General features: G+C 47.9%; 1 protein-coding gene across 2 annotated transcripts in view; it reads right to left on the minus strand.

The window, feature by feature from the left end:
• Positions 1 to 17,786, minus strand: part of RANBP3L (RAN binding protein 3 like) — a 172,966-nt gene that overhangs the window by 75,585 nt on the left and 79,595 nt on the right. For both annotated transcript variants that reach the window (XM_069221043.1, XM_069221035.1), the window contains one exon: positions 6,108 to 6,192. In XM_069221043.1, the coding sequence (XP_069077144.1) occupies positions 6,108 to 6,192 (85 nt within the window). The remainder of the gene's footprint in view (positions 1 to 6,107; positions 6,193 to 17,786) is intronic.

Here is a 17,786-nt window from a genome sequence, read left to right on the forward strand (position 1 = left end):
TCTGCCCTGGTTGGAACTCAACCAGTGCAGCCTTTTGGTCATACCAAAACTTCTGGAGCTGTTGGCTGGCCTCAAGGTTTTTGGTTGCCTTTTCCATGTACTCTGCCATTCTAGAGCGAAGGCCAAGTACATAGTCCACTATGTCCTGTTTAGGCTCATGGAGAGGTCTCTCCCAGCCTTCTTTAACAAGGGCAAGTGGTCCCCTTACAGGATGACCAAACAGAAGTTCAAAGGGTGAGAATCCTACTCCCTTCTGTGGCACCTCTCTGTAAGCGAAAAGCAGACATGGCAAGAGGACATCCCATCTCCTTTTGAGCTTTTCTGGGAGCCCCATGATCATGCCTTTTAATGTCTTGTTGAATCTCTCAACCAAGCCATTAGTTTGTGGATGGTATGGTGTAGTGAATTTATAAGTCACTCCACACTCATTCCACATGTGCTTTAGGTATGCTGACATGAAGTTGGTACCTCTGTCAGACACCACCTCCTTAGGGAAACCCACTCTGGTAAAGATACCAATGAGGGCCTTGGCTACTGCAGGGGCAGTAGTCGACCTAAGGGGAATAGCTTCAGGATACCTGGTAGCATGATCCACTACTACCAGGATGTACATATTTCCTGAGGCTGTGGGAGGTTCCAGTGGACCAACTATGTCCACACCCACTCTTTCAAAGGGCACCCCCACCACTGGAAGTGGAATGAGGGGGGCCTTTGGATGTCCACCTGTCTTACCACTGGCTTGACAGGTGGGGCAGGAGAGGCAAAACTCCTTAACCATGTTGGACATATTGGGCCAGTAGAAGTGGTTGACTAACCTCTCCCACGTCTTGGTTTGTCCCAAATGTCCAGCAAGGGGAATGTCATGGGCCAATGTTAGGATGAACTTCCTGAACAGCTGAGGCACTACCACTCTCCTAGTGGCACCAGGTTTGGGGTCTCTGGCCTCAGTGTACAGGAGTCCATCTTCCCAATAGACCCTATGCGTTCCATTTTTCTTGCCTTTGGACTCTTCAGCAGCTTGCTGCCTAAGGCCTTCAAGAGAGGGACAGGTTTCTTGTCCCTTACACAGCTCCTCCCTTGAGGGTCCCCCTGGGCCTAAGAGCTCAACCTGATAAGGTTCAAGCTCCAAAGGCTCAGTTCCCTCAGAGGGCAGAACTTCTTCCTGAGAAGAGAGGTTCCCTTTCTTTTGCTGTGTTGTAGTTGGTTTCCCAACTGACTTTCCTGTTCTCTTGGTAGGCTGGGCCATTCTTTCAGACTCCAGCTCTACTTGTTCACCCTGTGCCTTGCATTGTGCTCTTGTTTTCACACACACCAGTTCAGGGATACCCAGCATTGCTGCATGGGTTTTTAGTTCTACCTCAGCCCATGCTGAGGACTCCAGGTCATTTCCAAGCAGACAGTCCACTGGGATATTTGAGGAGACCACCACCTGTTTCAGGCCATTGACCCCTCCCCATTCTAAAGTAACCATTGCCATGGGATGTACTTTTCTCTGATTGTCAGCGTTGGTGACTGTGTAAGTTTTTCCAGTCAGGTATTGGCCAGGGGAAACCAGTTTCCCTGTCACCATGGTGACACTGGCACCTGTATCCCTCAGGCCCTCTATTCTAGTCCCATTAATTAAGAGTTGCTGTCTGTATTTTTGCATGTTAGGCGGCCAGACAGCTAGTGTGGCTAAATCCACCCCACCCTCAGAAACTAGAGTAGCTTCAGTGTGGACCCTGATTTGCTCTGGGCACACTGTTGATCCCACTTGGAGACTAGCCATACCAGTGTTACCTGGATGGGAGTTTGGAGTGGAACCTTTCTTGGGACAGGCCTTGTCTCCAGTTTGGTGTCCATGCTGTTTACAGCTATGACACCAGGCCTTTTTGGGATCAAAGTTTTTACCCTTGTACCCATTGTTTTGTGAAGAGGCTCTGGGCCCACCCTCCTGTGCAGGTTTTTGGGGGCCTGTAGAAGACTCTTTACTATTTTTAGTTTTGGTTGTCTCATCACCCTTCCCCTGGGGAGTCTTTGTGACCCCTTTCTTTTGGTCACCCCCTGTTGAAGTCTTGGACACCCTTGTCTTGACCCAATGGTCCGCCTTCTTTCCCAATTCTTGGGGAGAAATTGGTCCTAGGTCTACCAGATGCTGATGCAGTTTATCATTGAAACAATTACTTAACAGGTGTTCTTTCACAAATAAATTGTACAGCCCATCATAATTACTTACACCACTGCCTTGAATCCAACCATCTAGTGTTTTCACTGAGTAGTCAACAAAGTCAACCCAGGTCTGGCTCGAGGATTTTTGAGCCCCCCTGAACCTAATCCTGTACTCCTCAGTGGAGAATCCAAAGCCCTCAATCAGGGTACCCTTCATGAGGTCATAAGATTCTGCATCTTTTCCAGAGAGTGTGAGGAGTCTATCCCTACACTTTCCAGTGAACATTTCCCAAAGGAGAGCACCCCAGTGAGATCTGTTCACTTTTCTGGTTACACAAGCCCTCTCAAAAGCTGTGAACCACTTGGTGATGTCATCACCATCTTCAAATTTTGTCACAATCCCTTTGGGGATTTTTAACATGTCAGGAGAATCTCTGACCCTATTTATATTGCTGCCACCATTGATGGGTCCTAGGCCCATCTCTTGTCTTTCCCTTTCTATGGCTAGGAGCTGTCTCTCTAAAGCCAATCTTTTGGCCATCCTGGCTAACAGGAGGTCATCTTCACTGAGAGCATCCTCAGTGATTTCAGAAATGTGGGACCCTCCTGTGAGGGACTCACTATTTCTGACTAACACAGTTGGAGACAGGACTTGAGGGGTCCTGTTCTCCCTATTGAGGACTGGAGGAGGGACATTGGCCTCCAAGTCACTAATTTCTTCCTCTGTGATGTCATCATCAGAGGGGTTGGCTTTTTCAAACTCTGCCAACAGCTCCTGGAGCTGAATTTTGGTAGGTCTGGAGCCAATGGTTATTTTTTTGATATTACAGAGAGACCTTAGCTCCCTCATCTTAAGATGGAGGTAAGGTGTGGTGTCGAGTTCCACCACCTGCATCTCTGTATCAGACATTATTCTGCTAAGAGTTGGAATACTTTTTAAAGAATCTAAAACTGTTTCTAGAATCTAATTTCAAACTTTTAACAAACTTTTAAACTCTAAAAGACAATGCTAAACAGGGACTTAACACACAAGGCCCTAGCAGGACTTTTAAGAATTTAGAAAAATTTCAAATTGCAAAAATGAATTTCTAATGACAATTTTGGAATTTGTCGTGTGATCAGGTATTGGCTGAGTAGTCCAGCAAATGCAAAGTCTTGTACCCCACCGCTGATCCACCAATGTAGGAAGTTGGCTCTGTATGTGCTATTTCAAAGTAAGGAATAGCATGCACAGAGTCCAAGGGTTCCCCTTAGAGGTAAGATAGTGGCAAAAAGAGATAATACTAATGCTCTATTTTGTGGTAGTGTGGTCGAGCAGTAGGCTTATCCAAGGAGTAGTGTTAAGCATTTGTTGTACATACACATAGACAATAAATGAGGTACACACACTCAGAGACAAATCCAGCCAATAGGTTTGGTTATAGAAAAATATCTTTTCTTAGTTTATTTTAAGAACCACAGGTTCAAAGTTAACATGTAATATCTTGTTCGAAAGGTATTGCAGGTAAGTACTTTAGGAACTTCAAATCATCAAAATTGCATGTATACTTTTCAAGTTATTCACAAATAGCTGGTTTAAAAGTGGACACAGTGCAATTTTCACAGTTCCTAGGGGAGGTAAGTATTTGTTAGGTTAACCAGGTAAGTAAGACACTTACAGGGCTTAGTTCTTGGTCCACGGTAGCCCACCGTTGGGGGTTCAGAGCAACCCCAAAGTCACCACACCAGCAGCTCAGGGCCGGTCAGGTGCAGAGTTCAAAGTGGTGCCCAAAACACATAGGCTAGAATGGAGAGAAGGGGGTGCCCCGGTTCCGGTCTGCTTGCAGGTAAGTACCCGCGTCTTCGGAGGGCAGACCAGGGGGGTTTTGTAGGGCACCGGGGGGGGCACAAGTCCACACAGAAATTTCACCCTCAGCGGCGCGGGGGCGGCCGGGTGCAGTGTAGAAACAAGCGTCGGGTTCGCAATGTTAGTCTATGAGAGATCTCGGGATCTCTTCAGCGCTGCAGGCAGGCAAGGGGGGGATTCCTCGGGGAAACCTCCACTTGGGCAAGGGAGAGGGACTCCTGGGGGTCACTTCTCCAGTGAAAGTCCGGTCCTTCAGGTCCTGGGGGCTGCGGGTGCAGGGTCTCTCCCAGGCGTCGGGACTTTGGATTCAAAGAGTCGCGGTCAGGGGAAGCCTCGGGATTCCCTCTGCAGGCGGCGCTGTGGGGGCTCAGGGGGGACAGGTTTTGGTACTCACAGTATCAGAGTAGTCCTGGGGTCCCTCCTGAGGTGTTGGATCGCCACCAGCCGAGTCGGGGTCGCCGGGTGCAGTGTTGCAAGTCTCACGCTTCTTGCGAGAGCTTGCAGGGTTCTTTAAAGCTGCTGGAAACAAAGTTGCAGCTTTTCTTGGAGCAGGTCCGCTGTCCTCGGGAGTTTCTTGTCTTTTCGAAGCAGGGGCAGTCCTCAGAGGATGTCGAGGTCGCTGGTCCCTTTGGAAGGCGTCGCTGGAGCAGGATCTTTGGAAGGCAGGAGACAGGCCGGTGAGTTTCTGGAGCCAAGGCAGATGTCGTCTTCTGGTCTTCCTCTGCAGGGGTTTTCAGCTAGGCAGTCCTTCTTCTTGTAGTTGCAGGAATCTAATTTTCTAGGGTTCCGGGTAGCCCTTAAATACTAAATTTAAGGGCGTGTTTAGGTCTGGGGGGTTAGTAGCCAATGGCTACTAGCCCTGAGGGTGGGTACACCCTCTTTGTGCCTCCTCCCAAGGGGAGGGGGTCACAATCCTAACCCTATTGGGGGAATCCTCCATCTGCAAGATGGAGGATTTCTAAAAGTTAGAGTCACTTCAGCTCAGGACACCTTAGGGGCTGTCCTGACTGGCCAGTGACTCCTCCTTGTTTTTCTCATTATTTTCTCCGGCCTTGCCGCCAAAAGTGGGGCCTGGCCGGAGGGGGCGGGCAACTCCACTAGCTGGAGTGTCCTGCTGGGTTGGCACAAAGGAGGTGAGCCTTTGAGGCTCACCGCCAGGTGTGACAATTCCTGCCTGGGGGAGGTGTTAGCATCTCCACCCAGTGCAGGCTTTGTTACTGGCCTCAGAGTGACAAAGGCACTCTCCCCATGGGGCCAGCAACATGTCTCGGTTTGTGGCAGGCTGCTAAAACTAGTCAGCCTACACAGATAGTCGGTTAAGTTTCAGGGGGCACCTCTAAGGTGCCCTCTGTGGTGTATTTTACAATAAAATGTACACTGGCATCAGTGTGCATTTATTGTGCTGAGAAGTTTGATACCAAACTTCCCAGTTTTCAGTGTAGCCATTATGGTGCTGTGGAGTTCGTGTTTGACAGACTCCCAGACCATATACTCTTATGGCTACCCTGCACTTACAATGTCTAAGGTTTTGTTTAGACACTGTAGGGGTACCATGCTCATGCACTGGTACCCTCACCTATGGTATAGTGCACCCTGCCTTAGGGCTGTAAGGCCTGCTAGAGGGGTGGCTTACCTATACTGCATAGGCAGTGAGAGGCTGGCATGGCACCCTGAGGGGAGTGCCATGTCGACTTACTCGTTTTGTCCTCACTAGCACACACAAGCTGGCAAGCAGTGTGTCTGTGCTGAGTGAGAGGTCTCCAGGGTGGCATAAGACATGCTGCAGCCCTTAGAGGCCTTCCTTGGCATCAGGGTCCTTGGTACTAGAAGTACCAGTTACAAGGGACTTATCTGGATGCCAGGGTCTGCCAATTGTGGATACAAAAGTACAGGTTAGGGAAAGAACACTGGTGCTGGGGCCTGGTTAGCAGGCCTCAGCACACTTTCAATTGTAAACATAGCATCAGCAAAGGCAAAAAGTCAGGGGGCAACCATGCCAAGGAGGCATTTCCTTACACTGTAGCATATGGAATGTTTACTACTATTACCATTTTACTTGTATCTAACAAGCAAATATATTTTGAATGAGGAAAGAAAGCAAATCATCTCTCACCAAGACACGCTCTTCCATGTTTTCGCCAAAAACAAAACCAGTGCTGGTACTGTATGACGTGCCTGGGCCTTCCTCTGGCTGCCTTCTACGAAACAAGGAAAGACCAGATTGTAATAACATTCTACAACATGAAAATATTACACTAAGTCCAAAACTCCAGTCACAAATATTTCCAGTTGTGCACGAACTAGAAAACATGCATGCACCTGCAAAACAGCAAATGTACACAGATCATTTGAGTGGGTGTAAAGATTATGGGGTGCATTTATGCGCGAACGGAACTGGATGCATGTTTTCAAGCCCACATTTGCTCTGCATTCTTTTTTCAGTAAGTGATGCACCACAATTCAGCACACCGGCAGCTGGTTCACATGATTCAACCTTGCAGCAACCAATCACAACCTTTGCTTTACCCTAAGCTCTAGTATGAAACTACTTTCATGATGGCCACGCTGCAACTTCACTACATTTATTTCAACATCTTTTAGTTGTGTACATATACGTTATAATGTGTGAAATCAGCCATACAAACCTTGTGAGAACAGAAAAACAATGTACCACTGCATGTTGAATAGTTATCTGTCATTTCTCTAGGTAGTTACGGAGCCTGAGGTATACCTATCTCTTTGATATTAATGAAAAGGATGGCATCCACGCTAGGAACGAATGAGGTGGTGCAAGTCCTCCTCAATTGACCAAATCCCTCGATGAAGGCATATATTTTACGATTACATTTAGGAAGTGAAAATAATTGTTTTTGCAGATAGCTATGGATTTCTGTAATTTGCTCATTTGTATGAATTGATTTTTATACAGCATGAACCTAGTTAGGAAGCAATGTACATTACTTGGGGAATAGTAAGTGATCTACAACAGCAGGTTAGTAACCTTTTGACTTCTGTGGATCCCCACTGAAGTATTACTGGAATCTGGAGACCTGAACTAAGTCATTTTTGGAGTCGGGGACCCCCGCCCTAAGCAATCTCAATAGGTTAAACTCCAAATCAATATACAAAAATAAGGATACATCACACAAATGCTCAAATATTGAATTTTTGGTGTAATTTACAACCAAATATAAAAACGTTTTCACATTTTCAATTTTGAGTATATAAATATACTTTATTAAATGATTAAGAACCATCGATCTACAAGATAGTGTACATCAATTGGGCAACTAAACAAATACCATCCATGCATTACATTTCACATTTTAGGCACAAGATTAAGTGATTTGCCCAAACTCACATGATGTTGAGTCATGCACGGAGGTTGGGTTATAACTCCTTGTCTCAAAGTTCCAAGATCAGCAGCTCTAACCACTAGGTCACATCTCCACCCATATAATTTTCTTTGCTTTTATAACAGCTTTCATTCACTATGCACATGGTAGATAATCACGACATCATGGTGTTGTGTGTGTACTTTGCACTTGTATCTATTTCAAACAAATTGAAATAACTCCAACTAAAAAGTTACTAACCGTCGATAACACTCTTTCGGGTGGATACTGACTACCTTACATATCTGGAGAATGTGGCTCTGCACGGACTCCATATCACCCCAAAAAAATACAAGACCTATCTGTTGGATGTGATGGATTGTTGAAAACTGCTCCTCACTCGTTGGGCATGTGCTGTTGAGGGGAAGCTAAGGTTGTTTGCTGTTGTAGCAGGAGAAGAGGAGGTATAAGAATGGTGCCCCCACTGAAATGCGGGTTGCCTGCCAGAGTCAGGTCCACAGCCCCAAAAGGACTGGGCTGTCTGCTGCATTACTGACTGAGAAAGTGGTCTCTGCTTACGAGTCATCCCTCTGGAATAGCCCCATAACATCCAGTACTTGTGTGAAGATTGTTTGGCAGGGGTTAATGGTCCTAGAGAATGTGCTATAGTACTACTATACTAAAAGCAGAGTTAAGCTTCTCTCTGAAGAGGTGAGACCCATCAAAGGGCATGTTCATGAGCGAAGCTCGTACATCTCCAGATCAACCAGTGTACCTCACCCAGGCAGGTCTATAAAAAACAACGTTGGTCTCAACAGCCCTGTCAATGGATTACATGGCACGGATAACATACATCACTGTGTCTTGCCTGTCATGTACCGTCTGATCTAAAGGCATTAAAATCCTCTTCGACTGCCACTGGGATCTCACTGGCCATGTCTCAAAGGTCATGTGTGTATCAGCCAAACAGAAAGACTGTGTTTTCCAATCGCAGTAACAAACTGGCAGACACAAACCTACATTTGCCAAAGTTATAAATCCTTTTGGATTCTTGGTCTATCTGGAGGATTCGTCCAGAATAAGTTAGGCTTCACCTTACTGGTCGAGGCCTGTACAATAAGGCTCTCAGGAGTGGGTACTTGGTCAGAAAATTCAGATCACTAGGCACCGGTCTATGACATCTGGCCACCTGCTGCTAACAAGGGTGCAGGAACATCGTTTTGAGCACACAGCCACCAGAATTTCTGTGAGGACACCATTAAAAGGGAGTAAAGGCTCAGATGTTGCCAGCCCAGACTGTAGATTTTCCATCAAAAGACTTGTTTAGTCTCAGAGGAAGAAGGTTGTAATTTTAGTACCTCCAGCTGAACCACCCTTGAAACTACCACTGCTGTAGGAAGTTGGCTCAGTATGTGCTATTTCAAAGTAAGGAATAGCATGCACAGAGTCCAAGGGTTCCCCTTAGAGGTAAAATAGTGGTAAAAATAGATAATACTAATGCTCTATTTTGTGGTAGTGTGGTCGAGCAGTAGGCTTATCCAAGGAGTAGTGTTAAGCATTTGTTGTACATACACATAGACAATAAATGAGGTACACACACTCAGAGACAAATCCAGCCAATAGGTTTTTGTATAGAAAAATATCTTTTCTTAGTTTATTTTAAGAACCACAGGTTCAAATTCTACATGTAATATCTCATTCGAAAGGTATTGCAGGTAAGTACTTTAGGAACTTCAAATCATAAAAATTGCATGTATACTTTTCAAGTTATTGACAATTAGCTGTTTTAAAAGTGGACACAGTGCAATTTTCACAGTTCCTAGGGGAGGTAAGTATTTGTTAGGTTAACCAGGTAAGTAAGACACTTACAGGGCTTAGTTCTTGGTCCAAGGTAGCCCACCGTTGGGGGTTCAGAGCAACCCCAAAGTTACCACACCAGCAGCTCAGGGCCGGTCAGGTGCAGAGTTCAAAGTGGTGCCCAAAACACATAGGCTAGAATGGAGAGAAGGGGGTGCCCCGGTTCCGGTCTGCTTGCAGGTAAGTACCCGCGTCTTCGGAGGGCAGACCAGGGGGGTTTTGTAGGGCACCGGGGGGGACACAAGCCCACACAGAAATTTCACCCTCAGCAGCGCGGGGGCGGCCGGGTGCAGTGTAGAAACAAGCGTCGGATTTGTAATGGAAGTCAATGGGAGATCTAGGGATCTCTTCAGCGCTGCAGGCAGGCAAGGGGGGGGTTCCTCTGGGAAACCTCCACTTGGTCAAGGGAGAGGGACTCCTGGGGGTCACTCCTCCAGTGAAAGTCCGGTCCTTCAGGTCCTGGGGGCTGCGGGTGCAGGGTCTCTCCCAGGCGTCGGGACTTAGGATTCAAAGAGTCGCGGTCAGGGGAAGCCTCGGGATTCCCTCTGCAGGCGGCGCTGTGGGGGCTCAGGGGGGACAGGTCTTGGTACTCACAGTCTTAGAGTAGTCCTGGGGTCCCTCCTGAGGTGTTGGATCGCCACCAGCCGAGTCGGGGTCGCCGGGTGCAGTGTTGCAAGTCTCACGCTTCTTGCGGGGAGCTTGCAGGGTTCTTTAAAGCTGCTGGAAACAAAGTTGCAGCTTTTCTTGGAGCAGGTCCGCTGTCCTCGGGAGTTTCTTGTCTTTTCGAAGCAGGGGCAGTCCTCAGAGGATGTCGAGGTCGCTGGTCCCTTTGGAAGGCGTCGCTGGAGCAGGATCTTTGGAAGGCAGGAGACAGGCCGGTGAGTTTCTGGAGCCAAGGCAGTTGTCGTCTTCTGGTCTTCCTCTGCAGGGGTTTTCAGCTAGGCAGTCCTTCTTCTTGTAGTTGCAGGAATCTAATTTTCTAGGGTTCAGGGTAGCCCTTAAATACTAAATGTAAGGGCGTGTTTAGGTCTGGGGGGTTAGTAGCCAATGGCTACTAGCCCTGAGGGTGGGTACACCCTCTTTGTGCCTCCTCCCAAGGGGAGGGGGTCACAATCCTAACCCTATTGGGGGAATCCTCCATCTGCAAGATGGAGGATTTCTAAAAGTCAGAGTCACCTCAGCTCAGGACACCTTAGGGGCTGTCCTGACTGGCCAGGGACTCCTCCTTGTTTTTCTCATTATTTTCTCCGGCCTTGCCGCCAAAAGTGGGGCCTGGCCGGAGGGGGCGGGCAACTCCACTAGCTGGAGTGTCCTGCTGGGTTGGCACAAAGGAGGTGAGCCTTTGAGGCTCACCGCCAGGTGTGACAATTCCTGCCTGGGGGAGGTGTTAGCATCTCCACCCAGTGCAGGCTTTGTTACTGGCCTCAGAGTGACAAAGGCACTCTCCCCATGGGGCCAGCAACATGTCTCGGTTTGTGGCAGGCTGCTAAAACTAGTCAGCCTACACAGATAGTCGGTTAAGTTTCAGGGGGCACCTCTAAGGTGCCCTCTGTGGTGTATTTTACAATAAAATGTACACTGTCATCAGTGTGCATTTATTGTGCTGAGAAGTTTGATACCAAACTTCCCAGTTTTCAGTGTAGCCATTATGGTGCTGTGGAGTTCGTGTTTGACAAACTCCCAGACCATATACTCTTATGGCTACCCTGCACTTACAATGTCTAAGGTTTTGTTTAGACACTGTAGGGGTACCATGCTCATGCACTGGTACCCTCACCTATGGTATAGTGCACCCTGCCTTAGGGCTGTAAGGCCTGCTAGAGGGGTGTCTTACCTATACTGCATAGGCAGTGAGAGGCTGGCATGGCACCCTGAGGGGAGTGCCATGTCGACTTACTCGTTTTGCCCTCACTAGCACACACAAGCTGGCAAGCAGTGTGTCTGTGCTGAGTGAGAGGTCTCCAGGGTGGCATAAGACATGCTGCAGCCCTTAGAGACCTTCCTTGGCATCAGGGCCCTTGGTACTAGAAGTACCAGTTACAAGGGACTTATCTGGATGCCAGGGTCTGCCAATTGTGGATACAAAAGTACAGGTTAGGGAAAGAACACTGGTGCTGGGGCCTGGTTAGCAGGCCTCAGCACACTTTCAATTGTAAACATAGCATCAGCAAAGGCAAAAAGTCAGGGGGCAACCATGCCAAGGAGGCATTTCCTTACACAACCCCCCCCCAAACGAAAGAGGATGAGACTAACCTTTCCCAAGAGAGTCTTCATTTTCTAAGTGGAAGAACCTGGAAAGGCCATCTGCATTGGCATGGGCAGTCCCAGGTCTGTGTTCCACTATAAAGTCCATTCCCTGTAGGGAGATGGACCACCTCAACAGTTTAGGATTTTCACCTTTCATTTGCATCAGCCATTTGAGAGGTCTGTGGTCAGTTTGAACTAGGAAGTGAGTCCCAAAGAGGTATGGTCTCAGCTTCTTCAGGGACCAAACCACAGCAAAGGCCTCCCTCTCAATGGCACTCCAACGCTGCTCCCTGGGGAGTAACCTCCTGCTAATGAAAGCAACAGGCTGGTCAAGGCCATCATCATTTGTTTGGGACAAAACTGCCCCTATCCCATGTTCAGAGGCATCAGTCTGCACAATGAACTGCTTAGAATAATCTGGAGCTTTTAGAACTGGTGCTGAGCACATTGCCTGTTTCAGGGTGTCAAAGGCCTGTTGGCATTCCACAGTCCAGTTTACTTTCTTGGGCATTTTCTTGGAGGTGAGTTCAGTGAGGGCTGTCACAATGGATCCATATCCCTTCACAAACCTCCTGTAATACCCAGTCAAGCCAAGGAATGCCCTGACTTGAGTCTGGGTTTTTGGAGCTACCCAGTCCAGAATAGTCTGGATCTTGGATTGGAGTGGCTGAACTTGGCCTCCACCTACAAGGTGGCCCAAGTAAACCACAGTTCCCTGCCCTATCTGGCATTTGGATGCCTTGATAGAGAGGCCTGCAGATTGCAGAGCCTTCAAAACCTTCTTCAGGTGGACCAGGTGATCCTGCCAGGTGGAGCTAAAGACAGCAATATCATCAAGATAAGCTGTGCTAAAGGACTCCAAGCCAGCAAGGACTTGATTCACCAACCTTTGGAAGGTGGCAGGGGCATTCTTTAAACCAAAGGGCATAACAGTAAACTGATAATGCCCATCAGGTGTGGAGAATGCTGTTTTCTCTTTTGCTCCAGGTGCCATTTTTATTTGCCAGTACCCTGCTGTCAAGTCAAAGGTACTTAAGAATTTGGCAGCACCTAATTTATCTATGAGCTCATCAGCTCTTGGAATTGGATGAGCATCTGTCTTGGTGACAGAATTGAGCCCTCTGTAGTCCACACAAAACATCATCTCTTTCTTTCCATCTTTGGTGTGAGGTTTGGGGACTAAGACCACTGGGCTAGCCCAGGGGCTGTCAGAGCGCTCAATTACTCCCAATTCCAGCATCTTGTGGACTTCCACCTTGATGCTTTCCTTAACATGGTCAGATTGTCTAAAGATTTTGTTCTTGACAGGCATGCTGTCTCCTGTGTCCACATCATGGGTACACAGGTGTGTCTGACCAGGGGTTAAGGAGAAGAGTTCAGGAAACTGTTGTAGGACTCTCCTACAATCAGCTTGCTGTTGGCCAGAGAGGGTGTCTGAGTAGATCACTCCATCTACTGTGCCATCTTTTGGGTCTGATGACAGAAGATCAGGGAGAGGTTCACTCTCTGCCTCCTGATCCTCATCTGTTACCATCAACAGATTGACATCAGCCCTGTCGTGGAAGAGCTTAAGGCGGTTTACATGGATCACCCTCTTGGGGCTCCTGCTTGTGCCCAGGTCCACCAGGTAGGTGACCTGACTCTTCCTTTCTAGTACTGGGTAAGGGCCACTCCATTTGTCCTGGAGTGCCCTGGGAGCCACAGGCTCCAGAACCCAGACTTTCTGCCCTGGTTGGAACTCAACCAGTGCAGCCTTTTGGTCATACCAAAACTTCTGGAACTGTTGGCTGGCCTCAAGGTTTTTGGTTGCCTTTTCCATGTACTCTGCCATTCTAGAGCGAAGGCCAAGTACATAGTCCACTATGTCCTGTTTAGGCTCATGGAGAGGTCTCTCCCAGCCTTCTTTAACAAGGGCAAGTGGTCCCCTTACAGGATGACCAAACAGAAGTTCAAAGGGTGAGAATCCTACTCCCTTCTGTGGCACCTCTCTGTAAGCGAAAAGCAGACATGGCAAGAGGACATCCCATCTCCTTTTGAGCTTTTCTGGGAGCCCCATGATCATGCCTTTTAATGTCTTGTTGAATCTCTCAACCAAGCCATTAGTTTGTGGATGGTATGGTGTAGTGAATTTATAAGTCACTCCACACTCATTCCACATGTGCTTTAGGTATGCTGACATGAAGTTGGTACCTCTGTCAGACACCACCTCCTTAGGGAAACCCACTCTGGTAAAGATACCAATGAGGGCCTTGGCTACTGCAGGGGCAGTAGTCGACCTAAGGGGAATAGCTTCAGGATACCTGGTAGCATGATCCACTACTACCAGGATATACATATTTCCTGAGGCTGTGGGAGGTTCCAGTGGACCAACTATGTCCACACCCACTCTTTCAAAGGGAACCCCCACCACTGGAAGTGGAATGAGGGGGGCCTTTGGATGCCCACCTGTCTTACCACTGGCTTGACAGGTGGGGCAGGAGAGGCAAAACTCCTTAACCATGTTGGACATATTGGGCCAGTAGAAGTGGTTGACTAACCTCTCCCACGTCTTGGTTTGTCCCAAATGTCCAGCAAGGGGAATGTCATGGGCCAATGTTAGGATGAACTTCCTGAACAGCTGAGGCACTACCACTCTCCTAGTGGCACCAGGTTTGGGGTCTCTGGCCTCAGTGTACAGGAGTCCATCTTCCCAATAGACCCTATGCGTTCCATTTTTCTTGCCTTTGGACTCTTCAGCAGCTTGCTGCCTAAGGCCTTCAAGAGAGGGACAGGTTTCTTGTCCCTTACACAGCTCCTCCCTTGAGGGTCCCCCTGGGCCTAAGAGCTCAACCTGATAAGGTTCAAGCTCCAAAGGCTCAGTTCCCTCAGAGGGCAGAACTTCTTCCTGAGAAGAGAGGTTCCCTTTCTTTTGCTGTGTTGCAGTTGGTTTCCCAACTGACTTTCCTGTTCTCTTGGTAGGCTGGGCCATTTTTCCAGACTCCAGCTCTACTTTTTCACCCTGTGCCTTGCATTGTGCTCTTGTTTTCACACACACCAGTTCAGGGATACCCAGCATTGCTGCATGGGTTTTTAGTTCTACCTCAGCACATGCTGAGGACTCCAGGTAATTTCCAAGCAGACAGTCCACTGGGATATTTGAGGAGACCACCACCTGTTTCAGGCCATTGACCCCTCCCCATTCTAAAGTAACCATTGCCATGGGATGTACTTTTCTCTGATTGTCAGCGTTGGTGACTGTGTAAGTTTTTCCAGTCAGGTATTGGCCAGGGGAAACCAGTTTCTCTGTCACCATGGTGACACTGGCACCTGTATCCCTCAGGCCCTCTATTCTAGTCCCATTAATAAAGAGTTGCTGTCTGTATTTTTGCATGTTAGGCGGCCAGACAGCTAGTGTGGCTAAATCCACCCCACCCTCAGAAACTAGAGTAGCTTCAGTGTGGACCCTGATTTGCTCTGGGCACACTGTTGATCCCACTTGGAGACTAGCCATACCAGTGTTACCTGGATGGGAGTTTGGAGTGGAACCTTTCTTGGGACAGGCCTTGTCTCCAGTTTGGTGTCCATGCTGTTTACAGCTATGACACCAGGCCTTTTTGGGATCAAAGTTTTTACCCTTGTACCCATTGTTTTGTGAAGAGGCTCTGGGCCCACCCTCCTGTGCAGGTTTTTGGGGGCCTGTAGAAGACTCTTTACTATTTTTAGTTTTGGTTGTCTCATCACCCTTCCCCTGGGGAGTCTTTGTGACCCCTTTCTTTTGGTCACCCCCTGTTGAAGTCTTGGACACCCTTGTCTTGACCCAATGGTCCGCCTTCTTTCCCAATTCTTGGGGAGAAATTGGTCCTAGGTCTACCAGATGCTGATGCAGTTTATCATTGAAACAATTACTTAACAGGTGTTCTTTCACAAATAAATTGTACAGCCCATCATAATTACTTACACCACTGCCTTGAATCCAACCATCTAGTGTTTTCACTGAGTAGTCTACAAAGTCAACCCAGGTCTGGCTCGAGGATTTTTGAGCCCCCCTGAATCTAATCCTATACTCCTCAGTGGAGAATCCAAAGCCCTCAATCAGAGTACCCTTCATGAGGTCATAAGATTCTGCATCTTGTCCAGAGAGTGTGAGGAGTCTATCCCTACACTTTCCTGTGAACATTTCCCAAAGGAGAGCACCCCAGTGAGATCTGTTCACTTTTCTGGTTACACAAGCCCTCTCAAAAGCTGTGAACCATTTGGTGATGTCATCACCATCTTCATATTTAGTTACAATCCCTTTAGGGATTTTCAACATGTCAGGAGAATCTCTGACCCTATTTATGTTGCTGCCACCATTGATGGGTCCTAGGCCCATCTCTTGTCTTTCCCTTTCTATGGCTAGGAGCTGTCTCTCTAAAGCCAATCTTTTGGCCATCCTGGCTAACAGGAGGTCATCTTCACTGAGAGCATCCTCAGTGATTTCAGAAATGTGGGACCCTCCTGTGAGGGACTCACTATTTCTGACTAACACAGTTGGAGACAGGACTTGAGGGGTCCTGTTCTCCCTATTTAGGACTGGAGGAGGGACATTGGCCTCCAAGTCACTAATTTCTTCCTCTGTGATGTCATCATCAGAGGGGTTGGCTTTTTCAAACTCTGCCAACAGCTCCTGGAGCTGAATTTTGGTAGGTCTGGAGCCAATGGTTATTTTTTTGATATTACAGAGAGACCTTAGCTCCCTCATCTTAAGATGGAGGTAAGGTGTGGTGTCGAGTTCCACCACCTGCATCTCTGTATCAGACATTATTCTGCTAAGAGTTGGAATACTTTTTAAAGAATCTAAAACTGTTTCTAGAATCTAATTTCAAACTTTTAACAAACTTTTAAACTCTAAAAGACAATGTTAAACAGGGACTTAACACACAAGGCCCTAGCAGGACTTTTAAGAATTTAGAAAAATTTCAAATTGCAAAAATGAATTTCTAATGACAATTTTGGAATTTGTCGTGTGATCAGGTATTGGCTGAGTAGTCCAGCAAATGCAAAGTCTTGTACCCCACCGCTGATCCACCAATGTAGGAAGTTGGCTCAGTATGTGCTATTTCAAAGTAAGGAATAGCATGCACAGAGTCCAAGGGTTCCCCTTAGAGGTAAAATAGTGGTAAAAATAGATAATACTAATGCTCTATTTTGTGGTAGTGTGGTCGAGCAGTAGGCTTATCCAAGGAGTAGTGTTAAGCATTTGTTGTACATACACATAGACAATAAATGAGGTACACACACTCAGAGACAAATCCAGCCAATAGGTTTTTGTATAGAAAAATATCTTTTCTTAGTTTATTTTAAGAACCACAGGTTCAAATTCTACATGTAATATCTCATTCGAAAGGTATTGCAGGTAAGTACTTTAGGAACTTCAAATCATAAAAATTGCATGTATACTTTTCAAGTTATTGACAATTAGCTGTTTTAAAAGTGGACACAGTGCAATTTTCACAGTTCCTAGGGGAGGTAAGTATTTGTTAGGTTAACCAGGTAAGTAAGACACTTACAGGGCTTAGTTCTTGGTCCAAGGTAGCCCATCGTTGGGGGTTCAGAGCAACCCCAAAGTTACCACACCAGCAGCTCAGGGCCGGTCAGGTGCAGAGTTCAAAGTGGTGCCCAAAACACATAGGCTAGAATGGAGAGAAGGGGGTGCCCCGGTTCCGGTCTGCTTGCAGGTAAGTACCCGCGTCTTCGGAGGGCAGACCAGGGGGGTTTTGTAGGGCACCGGGGGGGACACAAGCCCACACAGAAATTTCACCCTCAGCAGCGCGGGGGCGGCCGGGTGCAGTGTAGAAACAAGCGTCGGATTTGTAATGGAAGTCAATGGGAGATCTAGGGATCTCTTCAGCGCTGCAGGCAGGCAAGGGGGGGGTTCCTCGGGGAAACCTCCACTTGGTCAAGGGAGAGGGACTCCTGGGGGTCACTCCTCCAGTGAAAGTCCGGTCCTTCAGGTCCTGGGGGCTGCGGGTGCAGGGTCTCTCCCAGGCGTCGGGACTTAGGATTCAAAGAGTCGCGGTCAGGGGAAGCCTCGGGATTCCCTCTGCAGGCGGCGCTGTGGGGGCTCAGGGGGGACAGGTCTTGGTACTCACAGTCTTAGAGTAGTCCTGGGGTCCCTCCTGAGGTGTTGGATCGCCACCAGCCGAGTCGGGGTCGCCGGGTGCAGTGTTGCAAGTCTCACGCTTCTTGCGGGGAGCTTGCAGGGTTCTTTAAAGCTGCTGGAAACAAAGTTGCAGCTTTTCTTGGAGCAGGTCCGCTGTCCTCGGGAGTTTCTTGTCTTTTCGAAGCAGGGGCAGTCCTCAGAGGATGTCGAGGTCGCTGGTCCCTTTGGAAGG

Source organism: Pleurodeles waltl, chromosome 1_1 (genome assembly GCF_031143425.1).
Source record: "Pleurodeles waltl isolate 20211129_DDA chromosome 1_1, aPleWal1.hap1.20221129, whole genome shotgun sequence".
NCBI lineage: Eukaryota > Metazoa > Chordata > Amphibia > Caudata > Salamandridae > Pleurodeles > Pleurodeles waltl.